A 23,730-nucleotide genomic window follows, 5' to 3' on the forward strand; every position below is an offset into this window, starting at 1 on the left:
CAGCAGCAGGCTGCTTATTTTTACCCGCAAGGGGGCCCGTGGGCAGCTCGCCCACCTCTCTCTCCTTGGCCTCAGTGGCCCTATGGGTGGGCTGTCCCTCCCTCTTCTTATCCAGCAGCAGCGTGGGCCAGGCCCACTGGACCGGTCAGACTTCAGCAAGGCAGTGGCAGCATCTTGGGGGCACGTCCACAAGCTTATAATGTGGAGCTCCAGCAACCTACGGATATCGAGGCCGCTATGCATACTCTTGGTCTCACTCCTCCGGACCCGAATTGGTATATGGATACGGGTGCTACCTCCCATATGACAGCTACCCAAGGTAACTTCTCATCTTATTTTAATTTGAGCAAAAATAATGGTATAATTGTTGGAAATGGCCATAGTATTTCTATTTGTGGTTATGGTGACACTCACTTACCCCACCCTCACCCTCCTTTATCGCTCAAAAAGGTCCTTCATGCTCCTAAACTGATTAAAAACCTAGTCTCAGTTCGTAAGTTTACTACTGATAATTCTGTGTCTGTGGAATTTGATCCTTTTGGGTTTTCTGTGAAGGATTTACAGACGGGGAGTCAAATCATGAGATGTGAGAGTCAAGGGGCCTTATATCCTGTCACGTCACTCCTCTCACCAGATTACACTGCATCTAGCTTTGCTGCTCTTGCACCTTCTTTGTGGCATGATCGTCTGGGTCATCCGGGTGCTTCTGTCTTAGATACTCTTAGGCGAAATAAAAATATTGAGTGTAATAAACTTAGTAGTACTACTGTTTGTTACTCTTGTCCTCTTGGGAAACATGTTAAGTTGCCATTTGTTGCTTCTCCTATTAGTACTGTGATGCCTTTTGACATTGTTCATTGTGATGTTTGGACTTCCCCTGTTTTGAGCTCTATAGGCCATCGTTATTATCTTGTTGTGGTTGATGATTTCTCTGATTTTGTTTGGACTTTTCCTATGTCTAAGAAATCACAAGTGTACTCCATGTTCTTACATTTTCGTTCTTATATTAACACACAATTTGAACGGGAAATTAAAAATATCCAATGTGACAATGGTCGGGAATTTGATAATCAACCTTTTTGGGATTTTTGTAAGGCTAATGGGCTCTCCTTTCGTTTCTCTTGTCCTTATACTTCATCTCAAAATGGTAAAGCTGAACGCAAACTCCGCACAATAAATAATATGGTTCGCACTCTTCTTGCTCATGCTTCTATTCCCCCCACATTTTGGCACCATGCTTTACAAATGGCCACATATCTTCTTAACATCCTTCCCAACAAGAAACTCGCCTACAAATCTCCTCTTCACATTCTTTTCCACAAAGAGCCTTCCTTTGCTCATTTAAGGGTGATTGGGTGTTTGTGTTTTCCTCTCCATCCTTCCACCACTATTCATAAATTACAACCTCGCTCCACTCCGTGTGTGTTTTTGGGGTATCCGGAAAATCATAGGGAGTACAAATGTTATGATATTTCTTCCCGTAAAATCATCATTTGTTGTCATGTTCTTTTTGATGAACAAAAATTTCCATTTTCTGATGTTCACACACCTACTGCTTTCTCATATGATTTTCTTAACCCATTACACTCTTCGGATCTTCCCGCTTAGCCATCCCCTTCTCCTCCTGGCCCAAATTCCCTCTCTGGCCCAGCTCATACACCCGTGTCTCCCACTCCAGCCACGCGTGTCACGCCTCCTACTGGCCCACGTGGATCTGCTGGCCCACCCTACTCCCCTGTGTCCAGCTTTCCCCTTCTGTCCCCGCGTGTCCTCGCGCTTGGGCCTCCCTTTCCTCAAAACGGCCCACTCCCATCACCTGGGCCTGCCCTCCCTTCCACCAGCTCACAAACATCACCTCATCTCCTTAATGAGCCACCTCCCGCCCCTGCCCGTCGGCCCACTACCCGTAGTCAAAATGGAGTTTTTCGTCCCAAACACATTCTTAACCTCCACACCACTATGGTCCGCTCTCCTCTACCCCGTAACCCAGTGTCTGCTCTTCGTGACCCAAATTGGAAAATGGCCATGGATGACGAATTTGATGCTCTAATTAAAAATAAGACGTGGGAGTTAGTCCCCCGTCCTCCTGATGCTAATATTATTCGTTCTATGTGGATTTTTGCTCATAGAGAGAATTCTGACGGTTCTTTTGCGAGGTATAAGGCTCGTCTTGTAGGTGATGGCAAGACTCAGCAGGTTGGCATTGATTGTGGGGAGACTTTTAGTCCTGTGGTTAAACCTGCTACTATTCGCACTGTGCTCAGTTTGGCTCTCTCTAAGGGGTGGGATCTTCATTAACTAGATGTCAAGAATGCTTTCTTGCATGGTGAGTTGAAGGAAACAGTTTATATGCATAAGCCCATGGGCTACAAAGATCCGAATTTTCCGAATCATGTGTGTCTTCTCAAAAAGTCTCTCTATGGGCTTAAGCAAGCCCCTCGGGCCTGGTATCGTCGGTTCGCTGATTTTGTTTCTCACATTGGGTTCCGGAATAGCAAGTCTGATAACTCATTATTTATTTATCGGAAAGGTACCGACACTGCTTATCTTCTTCTGTATGTGGATGACATTATCTTAACTGCCTCTTCTCTTGAGCTCCGTCAGTCCATTATGTCCCTTCTTGGCTCGGAATTTGCTATGAAGGATCTTGGTCCTCTGAGTTACTTTCTTTGGATTGCTGTGTCCCGCCATGCCGGTGGTCTATTCTTATCTCAGCGCAAGTATGCTGAGGAAATTATTGAGCGTGCCGGGATGACCTCCTGCACATCGTCACCTACTCCTGTTGATACTAAATCAAAACTCAGTGCTCAGTCTGATCTGCCGTGTTCTGATTCATCTCTCTATAGGAGTCTCGCAGGGGCTCTACAGTACTTGACCTTCACTCGGCCTGATATATCTTATGGCGTGCAGCAGATTTGTTTATTTATGCATCAACCTATGGAGGCTCACATGGCAGCGTTAAAGCGCATCATACGCTTCCTATTGTAATCTATAGTATATAACGTTAGTTTGTAATCTGCATTAGGCAAGGAATATATTTCCAATATTCTTCAAAATCGATGAAAACAATTGATTTTACTGAAATTTTTATGAATAATTTAAAACCCAGAAAAAGGGATAGAAGAAGTATGGATATTTAAGAATTCAGAAAAAGGAGTAGAAGAAGTCTTAAAAAACAAAGGAAAAGAAAAAGGAAGAGTAGATTATTCAAGAACTCAAGCCACAAAGTTCTTAAAAAAACCATCTTAATAAATAAAAGTTCAAATAAAATGTAACTAGATCTTTGAGAAATTTAATTGACAATTACATTTTTGGGACGAAACCAAGAATATAAAACGTAAAACATTACCTTCAAATTTGAGGCCCCCATTTAATTCGTCAACCAAATAAACTCTAATTTCAACCCCGTTCCCACGAACATTTTGAACATTACCACCCGATCGAAATGAAAACCTAAAAAGACCAACAAAAACAGATGCCAAAATTACCCTAAAAATTAATGGAGTGTTGAGGAGTTAGTTTTGACATGAGAATTGGCTTATTAATATGGTGTTTTGTTGTGAATATAAATATGAAATGTCAATCTTTTTGAGTGAGATATGAAAGATAGTGAGGATAAGGAGATGAGTCGTTCTATTTTTGAGGGAAGGAAAAATATAAGGATGTAGGTAGTAAGATGAAAATGTGGAAGATTGGATGAAAAAAAAGGTGAGATACATCAGTCATATGGGTATATGGGGCGGATAGTTATATGGTAGGTGGGATTGATAGTCATATGGGTAGGTGGATAAAATTATGTGAGTTTTTTTTTTACTTGTATAAAGGTGGCTTTGTTGCTATTGGCTACATTTTTTTTTGACTATTTACAAACAACTAACGTTAATCATACTCAGTTAGCTATAAGTGAAACAACAATATTACATAAAATCATGAAAACAAATTATATTTATCTTGGCTCCTCTATACATTATTTGGCATGAACCTCAATCCATATCAATCTTGATTAGTAGTATTTATCTCCTCTTTACATGGTTTTATTTCGATACTCAGTAACAATTATGCCCAAAATATCATCGCATGCATAAAAAAACTAGTATTCCTTTATGAGTAGTCTAAACATAATTTTCATGTTTACCTAAACGAAAATCTCATAGCAAACATTAATAAGTAAGGATCCTACCATTACCTCTTTTACCTCTCTCTCACTCTTATACACATCCCTTCTCTTAAGTCTCAACTCTTAAACAATCAACTCTTTGTTTTTTCCCCTTGTATTGTAAGTATTGTACTCCATCCGTTTTCATATAATTTACACTAGCCTTCATATGCACGCGATGCGTGCGTCCATTTCAAAATTTGTTATTCTATTAGATACTCCATTCGTACTTTATTTATGATTAAACTTAAATGTGAAAAATTCAACAGTTAGATGAATTTAGATATATTAATTTGCTAATGTAAAAAAATAAAAAGGTTGTGAGTAATTGCTAACATTTATTTTTTGTGAATGAATATTGAACAAAAAGAACAAAAATAATGAGTTGGTTTAACTGAATTAAAGAGTATCAAAGGTAGTGAATGTTCAGACTTTTCATGTGCACGTTATGTATGCCATCTTTTTTTATAAGGTATAAATATTTTGTCCATTTAGTTTTTGATTGAAGTATTTGATGCATATACCATTTTAAACTTGTTTTAAATGGCAAGTTGGAATGAGAATTTTTAAATGATTTGCTTTTGTAATTTTTTTCATTCCATTAATTAGATCATTAAGGGTATTTTAGTCACTTCAAAAGAGGACACCACACCTCCTCCCTTGGCTTATATAATAGAGATAATAATCAACTTTCTTTACACGACCAAAACAGGTTTCACCTTAGAAGTGTGTCTCCTTAGCTATTGTTTCATTATTTTCGATAAAGGTGTGGCATATAATGGTGGACCGAGAAATAATAAAAATTATAAGTCCATATCTTGAAGTGTTGCAATTAATATATACTAGTATATTTTGTATGTGATGTGTGTGTGACATCACTGTGATATTGTATATGTTTCTTTTGTTTCTAAAAATCTGGAAACTATCTTCAGTGAAGAAAATACGGTAATTTTCTTTTTAGGGAATAGAATCTAGCATTTACATCCGAGCTTTTTTCTTTTAAAAAAATTCTATTCATATTTTGCCTTCATTAATTATCTTGGAAGAATAAAAACATAACGGGTATTTTAGTTAATTAAGGTGGATATCAAAGTACTCAAAAGTTCCTTGTCAATATGGAGGGAGGATTCACTTGGGAAAAGTTTGAGAGAGTAATATTTAACAAAAAGTTTAGAATTGAAAGTTTGGCTAAAATTAAGTTATTTACTTTATTTTTTCCTTATGAATGAGGCAAATTCGTAAGTTTACTTTTTTTTATCCATATGAGCCACAAAAGCAGTACAAACTACAAAGAAAAGGAGGAGGAATTTGAACTTGTGACTTATCGTGCACAGCACCTCAATCTTAACCACTAGGACAAAATCTTTGGTAAATTCGTAAATGTACTTTGAGTAGTTACCCACAACTTTTCTTGATGTAATTTCAAATTAAAAAAAATGATAGGAACTAAGGTTATTTTCAATCAAATTGACGATGTTTGAATTTTGGTTGAGATAGGCTATAAAATGAGAAGATTGAAGAAGGAGATCTTCTAGTGAGTAGGTTAAGTTAAACTTGAATATAATATGAAATTATTGTCTCATAATTATGTTAGTGATTGAATTTTGTGTATCATATGGCAAATCCAACCGTCAACAAAAGTGTCAACAAAGATTAATAGAGTTTTTGGATTTCACAGATAAAGGGCAGAGTCCCACAAATCCAGGTACATGTTTACATATATTTTATCTTTTGACAAACTTTACGACAATAATATTATATGACCATCAAATCCCCCCTAACCCCCATTAATTCAATAATCCAGACCCTATATTCAATTCTCTCAATCCATACATGATTATTTTCTCTTTCATATCACTAGAACTCATATTATTAGCCAAGAAGTTCAATCAATTACCTGTACAAGACGAAGAAGAAAGCATCAAGCAAGTATGTGCAATTTGATTATCACAATCACCAATTCCAAATTAGGGAAAATTATATGTATTTGAAGGGTTTACGCCAAAGTATATCAATATAACTTTTAAAATATCAACTAAAAGTACTGTTTATATTAGTTATACAATAGAGTATAACTAACCTAATCACTATCTTAGCTAGGAGCTGCAGGATAATAATTATACTTGTTACCCGGGAAAGAAGGCGGCGGTGGCTGTTGCGGAGGCTGTGGCTGCTGCTGCTGCGGCTGCGGCTGCGGCTGCGGCTGCTGATGATCAGTAAAGCTCGACAAAGCCTGCATTAGTGACGACCAGTTCACCAGATCGTCGTCGCTTTCATTGAGAAGTTTACTCAACGAGCTTGAGTGGGGGGCACAATTCTGCATTCTGATGCTAACATTACAGCCGATGTCGTTGTGCTCGCCATAGCTGGTCATAGTATTGTTTGATGTCTGGTTGATTTTGTGCTTAACGTAGTTGGTTCTGGTATTATTCATTAGCTCATTGAAATCATAGACGATCATGGCCTTATTTGATGGCTGATTCATGGTGTGCTCAACATGGCCGGTCATGTTATCATTTGATGGCTGGTTGATGTCGCCGTTGTTGTTGGCGTTGGCGTTGGTGGTGTCGTTGCTGTTGTTTGCTTCCTCTTCAGCAGACGAGTTGTTTCCTTCATCAATTTCTACTGGCTCAGTTTTTTGTTTTTTTGACCTTTTCCTTGATTCATCCTTTTGGACTTTTTGGTAGATTTTACATAGGACATAGTCCAACAGCTGCAACTCGCATAAAAAAAAAACATTAGAATAAAATCATAAACACATAAGTGAAAATTCACAAAAATAATAGTCAAATATACTCCGAACTTTTAAAAAATTACATCAGATATATGACGTACTTGAAAATCTCAAAAATGTGATAGTAATTTTATAAAAAAAAAAATTCTTAAAACATTATTATAACCTTCAACAAGATATGCAAATTCAATAGTATATGCACTATTATGTATCCAATAGTAAAAAGTATAAACGAGTTAGAACGATAAAAATAGTAAAGAAGAAGAAGAAAAAAAAAAAGGAATGATAGCATACCATATCTCTTTTCCATTTGAGAGAAGAATCTAGCAGGGAAGCAGGACCATTGATGTTAAATTCATGCATCATCCAACTAGTCTTAACACCCTTAGGAGCATTTCCTCTGTAGTATACCAATGTTCTCCTGAATCCAATTTCTTGACCATCATCTTTCTTAACCGTCTTAATAACTCCTGTTGCTTTCCAATATCCATCTTCAGCCCTTCTATTTGGACGCCTCCCATTTTTGTATTTTCTGTCTCTTGGTGTAAAGAAATACCATTTTTTATCATCACCTTGTGCTTCATAATTTACTAATACATGCAAAATAAATAATAATATGTCAGGAAAATATATAGTATGATTAGATTAACATAATACACGAAATTGATTGGTCGTCCACTAATTAATGTGGCATATTCAACTGAATACTTACGAAATCAGTAATGCAGAAAATAATTGGTCAACTAATGTTACATACTGCATACAGTATTCATCAACTGGGTAAACTTAGCTTGTTTTAAATGGTCAGAATCCAATATCTCAATAATTCATCGAAAAGAAACTAAGAATATTAAATTAACCCATAATCATTCCATGCGCCAAATAAAATATTAATAATGATTCATGTCAGGGAAAAAAAAAAGTGACAATCACAGCCTCAAATAATCCGAGCAAGAAACTGGTAATTGGCATAAAAAAAGGCTAATATAACAACGGCCACATAATCGTTCTATTAATATTACAAGTAGGATACTAAAAAAAACAATATATAATAAAAAAAAAAATCCCAATGTGCAAGTATAATCAACTAAAACAATAATAATCAGAGTTTTCTTGAAACTAAAACATATGATTATCGTTGCATACTTTCATATATTGATGTTAAATACTAAAAAAGAAACAATCTTGTTGAGCGTGATATTAATCAACTAACAATTATTCATGGCAAAGAATTCAACATTAATAACAACTTAAAACACCCTGTTTCCTAACAAATAATACCAAAAAAAAAAAAATCCCATATTCAACAGAAAAAAAAACATATAACAATTATAATGTTAGAGGATATTGGGCTGTAGGTCTATATCTATGGGCAAAGCCCATTAAGTTAAATTTATTAGGTTAAATTTAAGTTATGTTCTATATATAAGGAATGTAATTGTAGTTATTAAAGACACAATAATATAACATCTCTTCTCTTTAATTTATCATGGTATCAAGAGCAGGTTAAGTTCTTGGGGTTTCTCAATTTTTCCTATCTCTTTACTGCCGGTGGGTGGTTGATTTCTTGACACCCATCGGCCAGTATATACTTTTTTTTTGTCACGTTTCTCTATACTTCGTAGTTCTCTTAACCTCGGGAGTCGAGTGCGGTGTTAAGGCTATGTTAAGTTCACCTTATTTTTGCTTATTTCAGATCTAATCAGATCAGATCAGATCAGAAAAAATAAGTTCAGATCAGATCAGATCAGAAAAAATAAGTTCAGATCAGATAGATCAACAGATCAGATCAGTCAGACAGATCAGACAGACATCAGACAGATCAGATCAGACAGATCAGATCAGTTCAGATCATATCATGCTTATATTTAAAAACTCATTATTATTAAATATCTTTCACTACATATTAATAAAAATTATAATAATTGAATATTAATAAAGTACTCATTGAGACGAATCAAACAAGACCCCACATGACTATATTTTTTCTTATATATTGAGAAAAACTAAAAGATTATCTCTAATTGTGAATAGTGTCAAGATTCTAAGTGAGAAAGATAAAAAAACAAAGGGAATTATTATTTACTAGTACATTTGTTCAAAAGAATTATTATTGTTGTTGTTGTTGTACTTATTAATTATTAATATTGGTAATTATTATTAATCTTGTTGTTACCATTATAAATGTCATTGTTATTATTATATTAAGTTATTTTGTTGTTATTAAATAATAGAAAATTAAAAGCCACGTGTTAAGAAATAAGATTGACGCAAAAATAAGAAATATATAAAATATGATATCTCAAATTCATGACAACGAAACTACTAAGTTCGGATTACATTTCAAAATAAGCTAAGTGTGAGATACAAATTATAAATTTAGATTCGGTATACCTCTTCCTACCGAATTCCAAATCTCTCTAGCTATTTGAAGTTGCACGATATTTATTTATTTTTTGCTCAAGTCATAGTTGTTTGTATATCTTATTCTATTTTATATGGAAAAAAAAGAGTTGAGTTTGCCGACTTCTCAAGTGTGAAACTTTTTTTTAAGGGAAAGTGTGAAACATTGTATAAGTGCTCTTATAAAATAATGACTTGAGTTATATAATTATTTTTAGTAATAATAATAATTATGATTATAATTATTATTGTTGTTCTTATAATAATGATAATAATAATTATTATTATTAATAATAAAAGTTGTGTAAAAGTTGTAATAGAAATAAAATGATAATAATAGTAATACTATAAAGAAGATCTTATAATGTATTGCATAATAATGATTTACAAAGTAATAATATAATAGTAATAATATATTTTAATAAGATAAGATTTGTAAATCAGATCAGTTCAGATCAGATCAGATCAGATCAATCAGATCAGATCAGATCAGATCAGATAATCAGATCAGAAAAAATAAGTTCAGATCAGATCAGATCAGAAAAAATAAGTTCAGATCAGATCAGATCAGATCAGATAAGTTCAGATCAGAAAATTTCAGGTGAACTGAACATAGCCTAAGTGAAGGGTCTTTGCAAGCTTCCATCCCTTGCAGACACGCATGGTCCTTTCCATCTGTCCTCTAATGGCAGACGTGATAGGATGTTGATTTGGGTTAACTCGGTTGAGTTTATTTGGAGGAGAAATGCTTTTAATCGTCCAACATGAAGGACTCACCGCTTTTTATAAGTGGAAATAGGGTGCAGAATTGGAATTGAATTTGTGTGGTAGTAGATGATGTTGGTGGGTTATTGTTCTTTCTTTTCTTCAAAAATTTGTTTTTTTTGTTTTGTTTTGTATTCTATTCAGATCTGTTTCAAAACAGATTGGTTTCTTTCAAATTGTCGATGATGTTCATTCCATCGAAAATTTGTTCTTTTGTTTCTGTGATGATGATCATTCCATCACAACTTTCACAAAAAAAAGAAATTGGTTCTTTGGTCTCAATTTCAGATCTGTTTCAAAACAGATTGTGAGACATGTTTTGGCTCTCCGTGTGTCGTGAGACACGGTTTTTGTACCTTGAGACGAGGTTTGTTCATTGAAGGATTGAAGAATTGAAGAATTTGAGTTCGGTTTTATTTTTATTGGTGTTTTTTATTGTTATTTGTCCCATTGTACAAGTGCGGGAGGGTGAGGGTGTTAGAGGATATTGACCGTAGGTCCATATCTATGGGCAAGGCCCATTAGGTTAAATTTATTAGGTTAAGTTTAACTTATGTTCTATATATAAGTAATGTAATTGTAGTTATTAAAGACACAATAATATAACATCTCTTCTCTTTAATTTATCATATAATCATAACAAAAAAATATTCAAGAATAATAACAACAAAAGCAAAGCTTCTTGAAACTAAACAAGATATAACAATTATAATCTCCGTTAAAAAAAAAAAACAATTATAATCATGGCAAAAAAATTCAAGAATAATACTAACATAAGCAAATTTATTTCATTAAAACTTAGGAAAATTAGTATCGTAAGAAAAAAAAAAAGTAAGTAGTACGTACCAGTAAAAAAAACATATAACTATTATAATCATGGCAAAAAAATTCAAGAATAATAACAACAAAAGCAAAGTTTATTTCATCCAAACTTAAGAAAAGTAGTAGGAAAAAGAAGAAGTAAATAGTACGTACCAGTAAGGTGCTCAGGAGTATGAAGGTAAATGTCAACTTCATGCATGAGATTGGTGGGTAAAGATAAGCCCTTGATTTTGCGCAGAAGATAACCAAGGATGAGTTCTTGATCAAGAGGATTAAATCTGTAGCCGAGTGAATAACGCCTCAAAGTTTCACTCGCACTTAAAGTTTCAGCACTTACTACGCCTAAATTTGGATTAGATGACCCAACAATAGCATTACCATGGTTTTCTTCCATGCTCCTGTCTGTATTTCTCTCCATGGACGGATTACTAGCAAAAGTGCACAGTCAAGAAAATAAAGTATAGTGGTTAAATTCTGTAAGAATTATTATGATCTCTAACATATTGGGGTGTAAGTTTATATATGTATTAGGTGATTACCGAAAGTTTTTAGGATATATATTTTTGGGTGTAAGCTGTAGCCTGTAAACCCTTTTTTTTTTTTTTCTTATTAGGGTAAACGTTATCTTTTATCTTTCTTGATATATTATCTTTTAGTGTGTTTTTTTTCGTTTTTTGATTAGATTATGTAAGTTAATCTTAATGTGAGGCAACATGTGTACCTGAGAATTTCCTATCAGGTTGGAATTTGAAAAATAAAACGTTTTAATCACTGCTTTTTTTCTAAATACTTGAAGTAAAATTTATTTTATTTAATAAATTTAACGATATTGATACTTGTTTCCAAGCGTTGATAAAGGTGTCTTGTATATGCAATTCTTGCACGTAAAGGTGTTTAATATTTTGACCAATGCTTGTGAGCGAAAATTGATGTCGGAAAATAGCCTTGAGTCCGATCTCCCAAAACAAATTTTGGTTAAAGTTGTAAAATGCCAAGAAAAAATTAAAAGTTGTTTCTCGCAAAGAAGTGTTTATAAAAAGTTATTTTTCGCGAAATTTCCTATTCTTTAATGAAATACTAGTATTATATAATAATAATTTACCAATATCCATACCTACTAAAAAGTGAGAACTTCATCTACTATAGCTTAGGAACAGTGGATTGACAGATATGCCCTTCAATAAGTGCCTTGACTATTTTACCCCTCCACGTTTCCATTGTTGCTTTCTTTCTCTGTTCTCCCACTTTCCTCTAAACCCTCTATCTTCATCCTCCTCCTTTCACTTTCTCTCTCTACTAGGTGATATTGACTTTATGAACAGAGAAAATTCACACCAAATTTCCGCCGCACTACTTGTCTACCTCTTGATGTTATTCTCTCTTCCTAATTCTTCAAGTTGTTTCTCTCTCTCTATCTCTACCATCTTATTATTTTTAGCTTTTAATTGATCTTTTATTTTCTGCTTAGCTCAAGAAATTTTGTGGAATTCACTGTGTTTTTACTCAAAAAAAAAATGTAATTAATGTCTTTTTTGAGGAATTTCTTGTTTGAGCTTGTCACAATTTCTTTTTGATAGTTTTTGTTGAATTTGTGAAATTTTGGAGCTATTATAGTTGGAAATTGTTGAAAGAGATGAATCTAATGTTGTAATTGTTGTCAGAGTTTAAGAATTTCTTGTTTGAGCTTCTTATAGCTTGTTGCTTTTTGGTACAGACTTCCGGATGTAGATACTTGTTTGTCACTATTGTGACATTTGATGTCTTGGGCTCTTTAACCTTGGCCACCGTCCCGTCATCATAAAAGACCTCATAATCATCCGTATCAAAATAATCAAGAGCCACTAACTCCTTTTCAGTTAGCGGCACTAGCGGAAGATGCTCCATATGAGGTTGGGGTTTGGTAAAATGACGGCGCACAGGGTAATCCTTTGGCACTCGCAACCAAAAGAAGGCATCTTGCCAACCCTTCAAACTTGACATCTTAGGCTGGACGATCATGTTCTTGTCAGCCGTCATTAACGACCACCAGCCGACTGCCTAGCGGATCCATTTTTCTTCAGCCAATGGATATGACGGAATAAGTTAACCGTTTGAGGGAAATCTATAAAGCGCACAACCCAAATGTACGCAATGATGTTCCTGACTACTAAAGGTGTTAATTGCGCCAAGCACACGTTGAACGCATTCAAGATTTCGACCAAAAAGGAATCCAAGGGTAAATGAAGGCCAAACTCAAAATGATGACTGTAAACGATCACATGATCTGGAGGACATTCAGTCACAATGGCTCCCTCTGGCGTACTACCAACCGATATCCCGACTCCCGAGGGCATATGATATAAATCTCGGGCGACCCTCGGATACGCGAAGTGAAGGGCATCCTGCCGCCAAGGCCCATCTATTTCTACGCTGAGAGGACCGGTAGTACGTAGCATCTTCAAGTAACCACAAAGCATCCGGTCCTTGACCGATAACAACCTTTTTCGGCTGAGTTGGACGGGAACTTTCCCCCATTATAGGCGCCGTCAAAGGCGTGGTAACACCAGTTCGACACTGGTAAACGACCTCAGTAGCATCTTCGCGAACCATGACGGTAACAATTGAGTCACTATCGTCACCTAAATCAACAATAGGGGGTTAGGAGCCGCAAACTCCTACAAGCGGTCGTAAAAGTCGGTCGACACCCTAACTCCGGCATCCGCCAAACTATCTAACCAAGCATGCTCTCTAAGAGGGGCGACATCAAGGCCGGGAACAACATCGAACGATGGACGCCTAAGGGATTGTCTAGCAAAAATTTGGTGTCTAAGTTCTCTAAGCGCTTATTTGTCACCACTCTGGCTAGCGGTCAGATATCTCATAGTCAAATTATGCTTCTCAAGGGTGGAGGGGTCGTTAAGAGACTTTGACCTCAATTCTTTTTCTCTCTCGGCCGTAAGGGGTATGTCCGCTAACAACCTAGTCCTCCCCGCAAGGCTTGAACCAGAAGAAAGTCCAGGGTCGGCCAAAGGGGAAGCAGAATCGTTAACGGCTAAAGGGAAAAATGGTCACTCTCAGTCATAAATACTTCACTAAGAGAATTCTGGCTATCAGATTGGTCCGACATGATGAAAACACGAAAGAAACTTAAGGAAATGAGGAAAGAAATTGGAGAATTACCTGGAAACGAAGGGCCGCAGAAAAAAGAGAAAAAGTAAGGAGCAAAATCGCCGAAGAAGGTGAACAAAGTCTCCAAACAGCGAAATTGCACCAAAAAACTTGAGCTTGTAGCTTAAGAACCACCGGAAAACGACGAAATCCCAAACATAGAAAAAACCCAGAAAATGTTTGTCAGGAAAAGATGAAACTTTCAGTGCACTAAAACCGAGAAGTGAAAATTGGAAGATTGAGCAACTTTTCGGAGTAATTTGAGCACAGGAAAGGCGATTCTTGAACAATGCAAGCTTTGGTTATGGGGTTTTGTTAGAGGAAAAAGAAGAAGAAGCAAGAGATCAGAGTTTTGAGCGTAAAATAGAAAACTCACAAAAGGACAACTGCTCTGCTATATATGTACAGATGAACGGCTTAAAGCGACACGTGGCATCCAAACAAATTAATCTCATCGAAATATCAAACGCGACAAATATGACTCGCGTCCACCAACAACATCCTTAGCAGTCAAGACCCCAAATGATGCTAGGGGGGGCCTAGTTGTATGGGTATAACCCAAGTACATTAGCGGATCCCTATGGAGGGTCCGCGAGCATTATCACGGACGCGAGCGTGGCAATGTCATCCACAACTCTAGCAAGTCAGTTCACCAACGTGCTCCGACAACGTTGGCGGTCGTCTAATAAGACAAAAGTAAGGGAATCTTCCCACCTGTCAAGTGCGTCACAACCATACACGTGTCGAAGGATTACACGCCCTGTCAGAGGAATAGTACTTCTATAAATACCCCAATAATACTATTCTACAGGTACATTCTCTTATATACTGAAAATAGCTTATCTCTCTCTCTCTCTAGTTTCTCTCTCTAAATCCTAGTTGGACAAATACTGACTTGAGCGTCGGAGGGGGTTTCCTCACAACCACCCCGAGGGTACCTCACGTTTGCTTGTTGTGCAGCTATTCACTAAGGACTTCACTCTCCAGATCTTTGGCAGACTTCTTTGAAGCCGCTAACGTTTCATAATTGAAACAACTGTGCTAGAAGAATGATCACAAACATATTGCGAAGCATAAGTCCCCCAAGAAGCTATTTAAAATTTGTACTTACCTCATTGGACTAAGTGTAACATAGCTTACTTATTATAACTTTGCTAAAATTGGATTCGACCCTAATCGAACGGAGTTGACCTCTCAGATCATCCGATGTACTTCCATCACTGACAGCTTTCCTGCATTAGCTCTTTTCTTTTGAGTAAAGATCTTCATAATGAGCTTATATGACTTTCTCTAATCTTTCTTTTATTAACTATATTCATACCACTCTTTGTCCCACTGATTGTGCTCGTCGGGAATAATCTTAAGAGATAAAGGCTAATAAGTTGAGACTTGAGAGGGTTGGCCAGGTTCCAAAAGAAAAGAGGTGTGCACAAATTGGATGAATTATGTTGCTTAAGCTCTTTTGACTATTAATATTAAGTAAATAAATGCTAAAATTTAGTCGATGACCTACGTATAAAGTAAGAAAAAAAAATTGAATTTGAAGAAAAAACAACTTTGCTGATCAGTTTCCCCTTTCCAGTACCCATTTTCCATTCTTTTTCTTTTTGGTATGCATTTTTTTATAATTTTTTTCATGAATGCAGGTTGTATGCTCTTTTCAAGTACAATATTTGAATAATCCAATTGCATTTATGGAAATAATTTTTCAAAAAGTGCATACAGAAAAAGAAAACAAACATAAAATGTAGGTGTTGGAAAAGGACGACTAGTTCCTTCTAGTCAATTTCAGTATTTGCAAAATATAATGTGATTAATATTAAACTAGTTCTTCTAAATTAAAGATAGTAGTAGTATTTGATTTTGAAATATATAACAAAAATTCATTCTATTTTTTTGGTACAAAAACTAAATTTATATCATAATACTTATTAATATTTTGTTTAGGAAGAAAAAAATAGATAAAAATAAATAAATGAAGAGTGAGTGGAACTTTTCACTCATGAGCTTCAACAACTTTTTTTCATTCATTTGGTCTTACCAAGCTTTTTATTGACCCTCAACTAATTTAGTAAGTCAAATAATCACTTGGGTGTGACCTAGCAAAACCATGTGCACCACTTCGGTGGAGTTGCAAGAATCTTGTGCCTTTTTATACAACTGTGAATAGTTCCCTAGAGGAACAGTACAATAGACTTGTAGACAGTTCCTTGAGGAATAGTTCATGCACGTCCATGCTACCTGCAATGAAAAGGTGTAACGCCCCGACCTCTAATCATCGTTGTTAAGTTAATTAATCGATTATTAGCAGCGGAACCTAGATAGTCGGTGCGTTACCACCGTACTTTCCATATGGAAAATATAAGGCAACATAAAATCATAAACTTAAACATTTTATAACATGAAGCATAATATAGATCCAACGTTAGTCTTGATTAATATTATGTTTTATATATGGATCGCGGGAAATGAAATGTTTTATGATGGTTATTATGATATGATGTTATGTAATGATGATGATGATGTTATGATGAAATGAATGAATATAATTATTCACGGTGATGATGATATGCTTAAAACCAATGAAACATGATAAATTCAAGTGAAAGACGGTTCTTGGCAAGTATTCTGTTATCCCGGGTCGTGCACGTACCTTCCGGCCGGTTAACCACCTTCCGTTTAGTGAGGGCTTTTGTCCTCGGGTGGCACCGCGCATTTTGGGCAAATAACGCCACCTTCCGTTTAGTGAGGGCTTTTGTCCTCGGGTGGTTGCCTTCCGTTCATGATGTTACTATGTTCTGGGGAGACGTCCCTTCCGTTGTACTAACCAAGTTACCAAAGTAAAATATATGATGATGAACATGATAAAGAAGATAATGTAACATGATATGATATGTTTGTGAAATGTTTTACTTATTCTATCTCCCTGTTTTTAACTAAAATGATGTGAAATGAATTTACGATGTTAGATTAGTATGTTACTGAGCCTCGGCTCACGACGTTTTGTTTTATGTTTTAGGTACCGATGGTGATAACGGGATGGCGTAGCAGTGAGGATTTAATTAATATCTAGATTATCTAGACTCTCATGGTTTTAATTTAAGTTTATGTCAAAACTCTGATTAGTAACTAAGTTTCTATTAATCAAGACTAATGTTGGATCTATATTATGCTTCATGTTATAAAATGTTTAAGTTATGATTTTATGTTGCCTTGTATTTTCCTCATGGAAAGTACGGCAGTAACGCACCGACTATCTAGGTTCCGCTGCTAATAATCGATTAATTAACTTAACCACGATGATTAGAGGTCGGGGCGTTACAGGTTGGTATCAGAGCAACGGTTCTCGATGCCTCAAGTAAAATCTTAAAGGTTTTACTTAAATTAGTAAATAAATGATAAAGTAATCTAGTAAAACGAGAGTCATCACCATGAGTATAGGGTTCATATAATATAATAATATGAATACGAAATGGTGTAGTTAATAAGTGTATAAAAATGAAAATGAGTGTGAGTGTTAGGATCGGGGAAGGGAATATTTTTATATTATTTTCACGATGACATCCATGCCTCGTTTAACATGCTATGCACATGGGATATGTGATGTTTTAGAACATGGCAACAAGTGGAAGTGGACCTACTAATGGAGGAAGTGGAACTCATGGGCCTGAAGTCACACTTGAAGAAATGAGGCAAAGGCTAGATACCTTGCGAAGTGACCCTGTTTTCGAAGAAACGACTGAAAATGCTAACGAAAATCAGGTGGATATAATGAAGCTGATGATGGAATTCTTGCAAGGAAACCGACCAAGGGCCAAGACGGAGCAGGAAGAATGCTCCAATATGTTCAAAAGGTTTTCTGCTCACAAGCCGCCTACTTATGATGGAAAACCTGACCCCACCGAGTTCGAGGAATGGTTGAATGGCATGGAGAAACTCTTTGATGCCACCCAGTTCCAGACAAGTGGAAAGTTAACTTTGCTGTATTCTACTTAAAAGGGCAAGCTGATTGTGGTGGAAGACTGCTAGAGAGATGCAGAATCAACCTGGATTTGGATGGGAAGGTTTAAAGGAGGCTATGAGAAACCAGTTTTACCCTCAGTCTCTGCAACTCCAGATGGAATCTGAGTTTATCCATCTGAGGCAAAGGGGTATGTCAGTTCTGGAATATGCTGTGAAATTCAATGAGTTAGCTCGATTTGCTCCTGATCTGGTGTCTACGGATCGTCAAAGGATGAATCGATTTGAAGGAGGTTTGAACCTGGATCTTCAAGAAAGGCTTGCTGCAAATATGAGTAAGTCTTATCAAGAGCTATATGACCGGGCTATCAATGTTGAAAGGAAAATGAAGCTGCGAAAGGAAGTGTATGAGGGTGGAAAAAGAAAGGCTAAAACTCATGAAAGCCACTCCAACAACAACTTCAACAAAAAGCCGAACACGGGATATTCGGAAACGATCAGAAGCAAATTCCTCGATGCAACAAATGCGGAAGACAAGGCCACATGACGAATGAATGTCGTAGGGGAAGTGATCAGTGTTATCGATGTGGTAAACCAGGTCATATGATTAAAAATTGTCCAATTCCAGATTGGCGAAGTGGAAATGTTGCGAATCGTGGTCAAAGAAACGGCCAGAACTCTGGCTATGGTGGAAATGCAGGCAATGCAAATAAGAACCCTCCACGTGGACCCCCGCAGGCTGGAAGAGTCTTTATGATGCAGCGTGATGAAGCAGAGGCAGATGATACTGTCATTACTGGTACTTTTCCTGTCAACTCTGTACCTGCTTATGTCCTTTTCGATTCTGGAGCTTCCCATTCGTTTATATCTAGTGCATTTTCTAGAAGCTTGAATGCAAAACCATGCTCTGAATTCTCTGCCATGTCTGTCACCATCCCTAATGGTGAATCCATCTTATGTGATGTCATGTTTGTCCTATTCTTATAGGGGGATGTGAATTTCAAGTAGACCTCATTCAATTTGAATTAACCGACTTTGATGTGATATTGGGAATGAATTGGTTGTCGAAGTACAAAGCAGACATAAATTGCCTTAACCATGAAATAACCCTCAGGAAGCCAGATGGGTGTAAGGTTTCTTATCGAAGAAGAAAAGTCCAACCCAAACCTGAAATCATCTCATCCTTGAAAGCCTTTAAGTTACTTTCAAAGGGTCATCATGGTTACCTATGCAGTGTGGTAGACCTAACCAAACCTGAACCCTTGTTATCCGATATTCCCATAGTTTGTGAGTACCCTGATGTATTTCCGGAAGAGATACCTGGCATGCCACCAGAAAGAGAGATAGATTTCAGCATTGACCTCGTTCCTGGATCTGCTCCTATCTCCAAGGCACCTTATCGAATGGCACCTGCTGAGTTACAAGAACTGAAAAAGCAACTAGATGAATTACTCGAGAAGGGGTATATTCGACCTAGTGTGTCGCCATGGGGTGCACCAGTTCTATTTGTCAAGAAGAAAGATGGAAGCATGAGGTTATGCATTGATTATCGAGAGTTGAACAAGATCACCATCAAGAATAAATATCCATTGCCTCGTATTGATGATCTTTTCGACCAACTTCGAGGTGCAACTATCTTCTCCAAGATTGATTTAAGATCCGGATATCATCAACTCCGCATAAAGCCAGAAGATATTTCAAAAACCGCTTTCAGCGATATGGTCATTAGAATTCACAGTAATGCCATTTGGGTTAACCAATGCCCCTGCTGTCTTCATGGATCTGATGAACCGAGTATTTAAATCATACCTCGATAAGTTTGTGGTTGTATTCATCGATGATATCTTGGTGTTTTCAAGAAACTTGATTGAGCATGAAGAACATTTGAGGAAGGTGTTAGAAGTGTTGAGAGAAAGGAAGTTGTATGGAAGTTGAAGAAATGTGAGTTCTGGTTGAAAGAAGTTGCCTTTCTAGGGCACATCATTTCAGATACTGGAGTCTCGGTTGATCCACAAAAGATAAGAGCTATCATGGAATGGCCTAGACCCACTAATGTTCCTGAAGTTCGGAGTTTTATGGGTTTAGCTGGATATTATAGAAGATTTGTCCAAGATTTCTCCAAGATAGCCATGCCTATAACTCGATTGGAAAGAAGACGGTTAAGTTTGTATGGAGTGATGAATGTGAAGCAGCTTTTCAAGAGTTGAAGAAGCGTCTCACTACTGCTCCTGTTCTTACTCTCCCTTCTGGAACTGATGGATTTGTTGTGTATAGCGATGCCTCTAAGCATGGATTAGGTGTGTGTTGATGCAGAATGATAAAGTTATAGCATATGCTTCCCGTCAACTCAAGCCTCATGAACAAAACTACCCAACTCATGACCTTGAACTAGCCGCAGTTGTGTTTGCTCTTAAAATATGGAGACACTATCTCTATGGTGTTCCGTGTAAGATCTTCACCGACCACAAAAGCCTTAAATACATTTTTACCCAAAAGGAATTGAACTTGAGGCAACGTAGATGGCTTGAACTCCTAAAGGATTATGATGTCGAGATCCTATATCACCCAGGCAAAGCTAATGTCGTAGCTGATGCTCTAAGCCGCAAATCCTACCTAAACACAACCTTAACCTTGCCGAAAGAAATCAATGATGATTTGATGAAGATGAAAGTGGAGATCATGCAACCGAAAATAGAAGCACATTGTACGCATTGGAGTTGAGGCCGACTTTGTTGGAAGAAATAAAAGAGGCGCAAGATGGAGACTTGGAGTTGCAAAAGATAAAGAGTGATGTGATGAAGAAGGGAAAATCACCGGGATTTGTGATCCAAGATGATGGCACGTTGAGATTTCAGGGTAGAACATGTGTTCCAGATATGGAGGCATTGAAAAAGAGAATTCTGGAAGAAGCTCAAACAGTCCTTTTTCTGTTCACCCTGGAGGAAACAATTGTACAAGGATTTAAAGCAGACCTTCTGGTGGAGCAATATGAAGCAAGAAGTTGCAGAATTTGTGTCAAGATGTCTGACTTGTCAAAGGATAAAGATCGAACATCAGAGACCTGCAGGATTGTTGCAACCATTAGATGTTCCTGCATGGAAATGGGATTCAATTTCAATGGATTTTATCATGGGGTTGCCACCATCATTTCGAGGAATGAACTCTATATGGGTCATTGTGGATAGACTGACAAAATCCGCACATTTCTTAGCCATTAGAAATAATTGGAGTTTGGATAAGCTAGCTGAGTTATATATGAGCACAATTGTCAGATTGCATGGAGTACCAAGTTCTATTGTGTCAGATCGTGATTCGAGATTCCAAGCAAAGTTTTGGAAGGAATTACAAAAGGCACTTGGTACGAGACTGGATTTTAGTACCGCTTTTCATCCAGCAACAGATGGTCAAACAGAAAGGACCATTCAGACTCTTGAAGATATGCTGAGAGCATGTATTCTGGATTTTCAAGGAAGTTGGGAGAAATACTTGCCATTGGTTGAGTTTTCTTACAACAACAGCTATCAAGCTAGCATCCAAATGGCACCATATGAAGCACTGTATGGAAGAAGATGTAGAACACCCCTGTGTTGGAGTGACATTGATGAAGCTCGAATGATTGGACCTGACTTGATACAAGAAACAACGGAAAAAGTACGATTAATTCAAGCCAGGATGAAAGCTGCACAGAACAGACAAAAGAGTTATGCGGACCGTCGAAGGAGACCATTGGAGTTCGAAGTAGGTGATCATGTTTTCTTGAAAATTTCGCCTACTAAGGGTATTATGAGATTTGGTCAAACTGGTAAGCTAAGTCCGAGGTACATTGGTCCATATGAGATTTTGGATCGAGTCAACGAAGTAGCTTATCGCTTGGCATTGCCGACAGACTTGGATAAAGTTCATAATGTTTTCCACGTGTCGATGTTGCGAAAGTATATACCAGACCCTAGCCATGTGATCAGACACGAGCCTTTGCAGCTAAGGAAGGATTTGACTTATGAAGAGAAACCGATTGAAATTCTTGATCGTAGGGAAAAGCGACTTAGAAGCAAAGTAATTCCTATGGTTAAGATTTTATGGGCTAATCACACGTCATCCGAAGCCACTTGGGAAGTAGAGGATCAGATGAGAACAAAATACCCTCACTTGTTTGAATAGATGACTTTGATGTGTTTAATTATGTGCTTCTGAAATCTTATGTATGAATGCATGATTTTATCCTTTTGACAATGCTATGTAAGTTTCGAGGACGAAACTTTTTCTAAGGGGGTAAGGATGTAATATCCTAAAAATCTTAAACATATTTAAGTGAATAATTAACATAATAATGTAGTTAGAGTATATTTTATTTTATTCATTCCACTAATTAAGCAACGTATAATAAAATGATTATAGAATTTTAACATAAAAATTTACTAACTTAAATTATGACGATAATTTATAATTTACGATTTTATGAGTTAAACAAGAAGGCTAATAAAGTTGATAATTCACTTAAAGTACAAAATGCAACATTTCACCCAAGATTTCACTAAGCACGTTGATATGTTAGTGTGGAGAATTTCTGATTTTTGGTTGAGAAAATAAAAAGGAAAAAGAAAAAAAAGAAAGCTATGGTCAATCCCCATTAATGGTGTCTTCCTCCTCACTCCACCATGTCCATTTGTCATTCATGCAATCACAACTCTCTTCTTCTTCAGTCAAGATATGTCCCAACCATCACCATTGCTTCTTCAAGTTAACAAAATCAGATTATTTACTTCACCATCTTCCTCCCAACCACTGATTTTAACTCCCAAATTTCCACTATAAATAGCCATGGAAATCAACATCAAGAACACACAACAATCTTCATCCCTCTTCTCTCTCTAATCAGAAATCAGTCAATAATCGCCGGAAAATTGTAACTAAAAGAAATCAAAAAAAAAAAAAAAAGAGAGAAAAACCCCCAAATTCATTCTCTCACTCCTCTGTTTCGCCCCCCCCACAACCGACCACCGGTCGCCGCCGGCCGTGCGACGCCCGTCTCGCGCCACGAACCAGCCACCTCGTGTCGTTCGCCGACCACCGCGCAGCTCGCCGGAGACCCGCGCCAGCACCCTCACATTCTCTCTCTCTCCCCTTCGCACTCTCTCGCTCCTCTTCTCTTCGCATGACGCTGCTGCACGCGCAGCACCGCCGACGGGCCGCGCTCGCCGAACCACCGGATACCAGCGCCGGAGATTTCCGCTGCTCGCCGTCGACCACCGAAACCGGCGTCCACCTCAGTCGCGATTCGTCCTCCCTGCTCCTAGTAGCAGAGGTGATGCTCATCTCCTTTTTATTTCTGATTTATTAAAACCAAGCCCAAGTCTAAATTCCTTTTGTTAATTATAATAGTTTTGGGACAAGAATAGTTTAATTAGAACCTAAACTAAGTAACTTAAAACTAAATCCTTGTTGCTGGCTTAGATGTAGCTTGAACTTGTTCCATGGACTTACTAAGTTATATTAGTGGACTGATTTATATAGTTGAACCAACTCAATTAAATTGTTGCATGTTTATTAATTGGGCTCAATTTGATTTTTTGATGGTGTTAGTCAAACTACTTACTAATGGTTAGGCTAATGGAGTTAAATGAAACTGATTTAGTGCCTTATCAAGCCATGTTAGTTTAATTTATTAAGTTAATCATAATAATGGGCTTATAATCTGATTCACTTAGTTAAATCATTTAAGTTAATCTTGTTGCTTTAATATATT

General features: G+C 37.0%; 2 protein-coding genes across 2 annotated transcripts; one reads left to right on the top strand and one right to left on the bottom strand.

Annotated features, from left to right (window-relative positions):
- Window positions 1-6,248: 6,248 nt before the first annotated feature.
- On the bottom strand, window positions 6,249-11,298 carry LOC104895917 (NAC domain-containing protein 19-like). The gene is made up of 3 exons (XM_019249863.3): window positions 11,034-11,298; window positions 7,185-7,480; window positions 6,249-6,869 (listed from the first exon to the last, which is right to left on the bottom strand). Exons 1-3 carry the CDS (start codon window positions 11,296-11,298, stop codon window positions 6,249-6,251), a joined length of 1,182 nt encoding a protein of 393 aa, XP_019105408.3.
- Window positions 11,299-18,306: 7,008 nt separating this feature from the next.
- LOC130591768 (uncharacterized) lies at window positions 18,307-18,974 on the top strand. The gene has a single exon (XM_057395676.1). It carries the CDS (start codon window positions 18,531-18,533, stop codon window positions 18,972-18,974), a length of 444 nt encoding a protein of 147 aa, XP_057251659.1. The 5' UTR covers window positions 18,307-18,530.
- Window positions 18,975-23,730: the final 4,756 nt, after the last annotated feature.

Source organism: Beta vulgaris, chromosome 6 (assembly GCF_026745355.1).
Source record: "Beta vulgaris subsp. vulgaris cultivar EL10 chromosome 6, EL10.2, whole genome shotgun sequence".
Lineage (NCBI taxonomy): Eukaryota > Viridiplantae > Streptophyta > Magnoliopsida > Caryophyllales > Amaranthaceae > Beta > Beta vulgaris.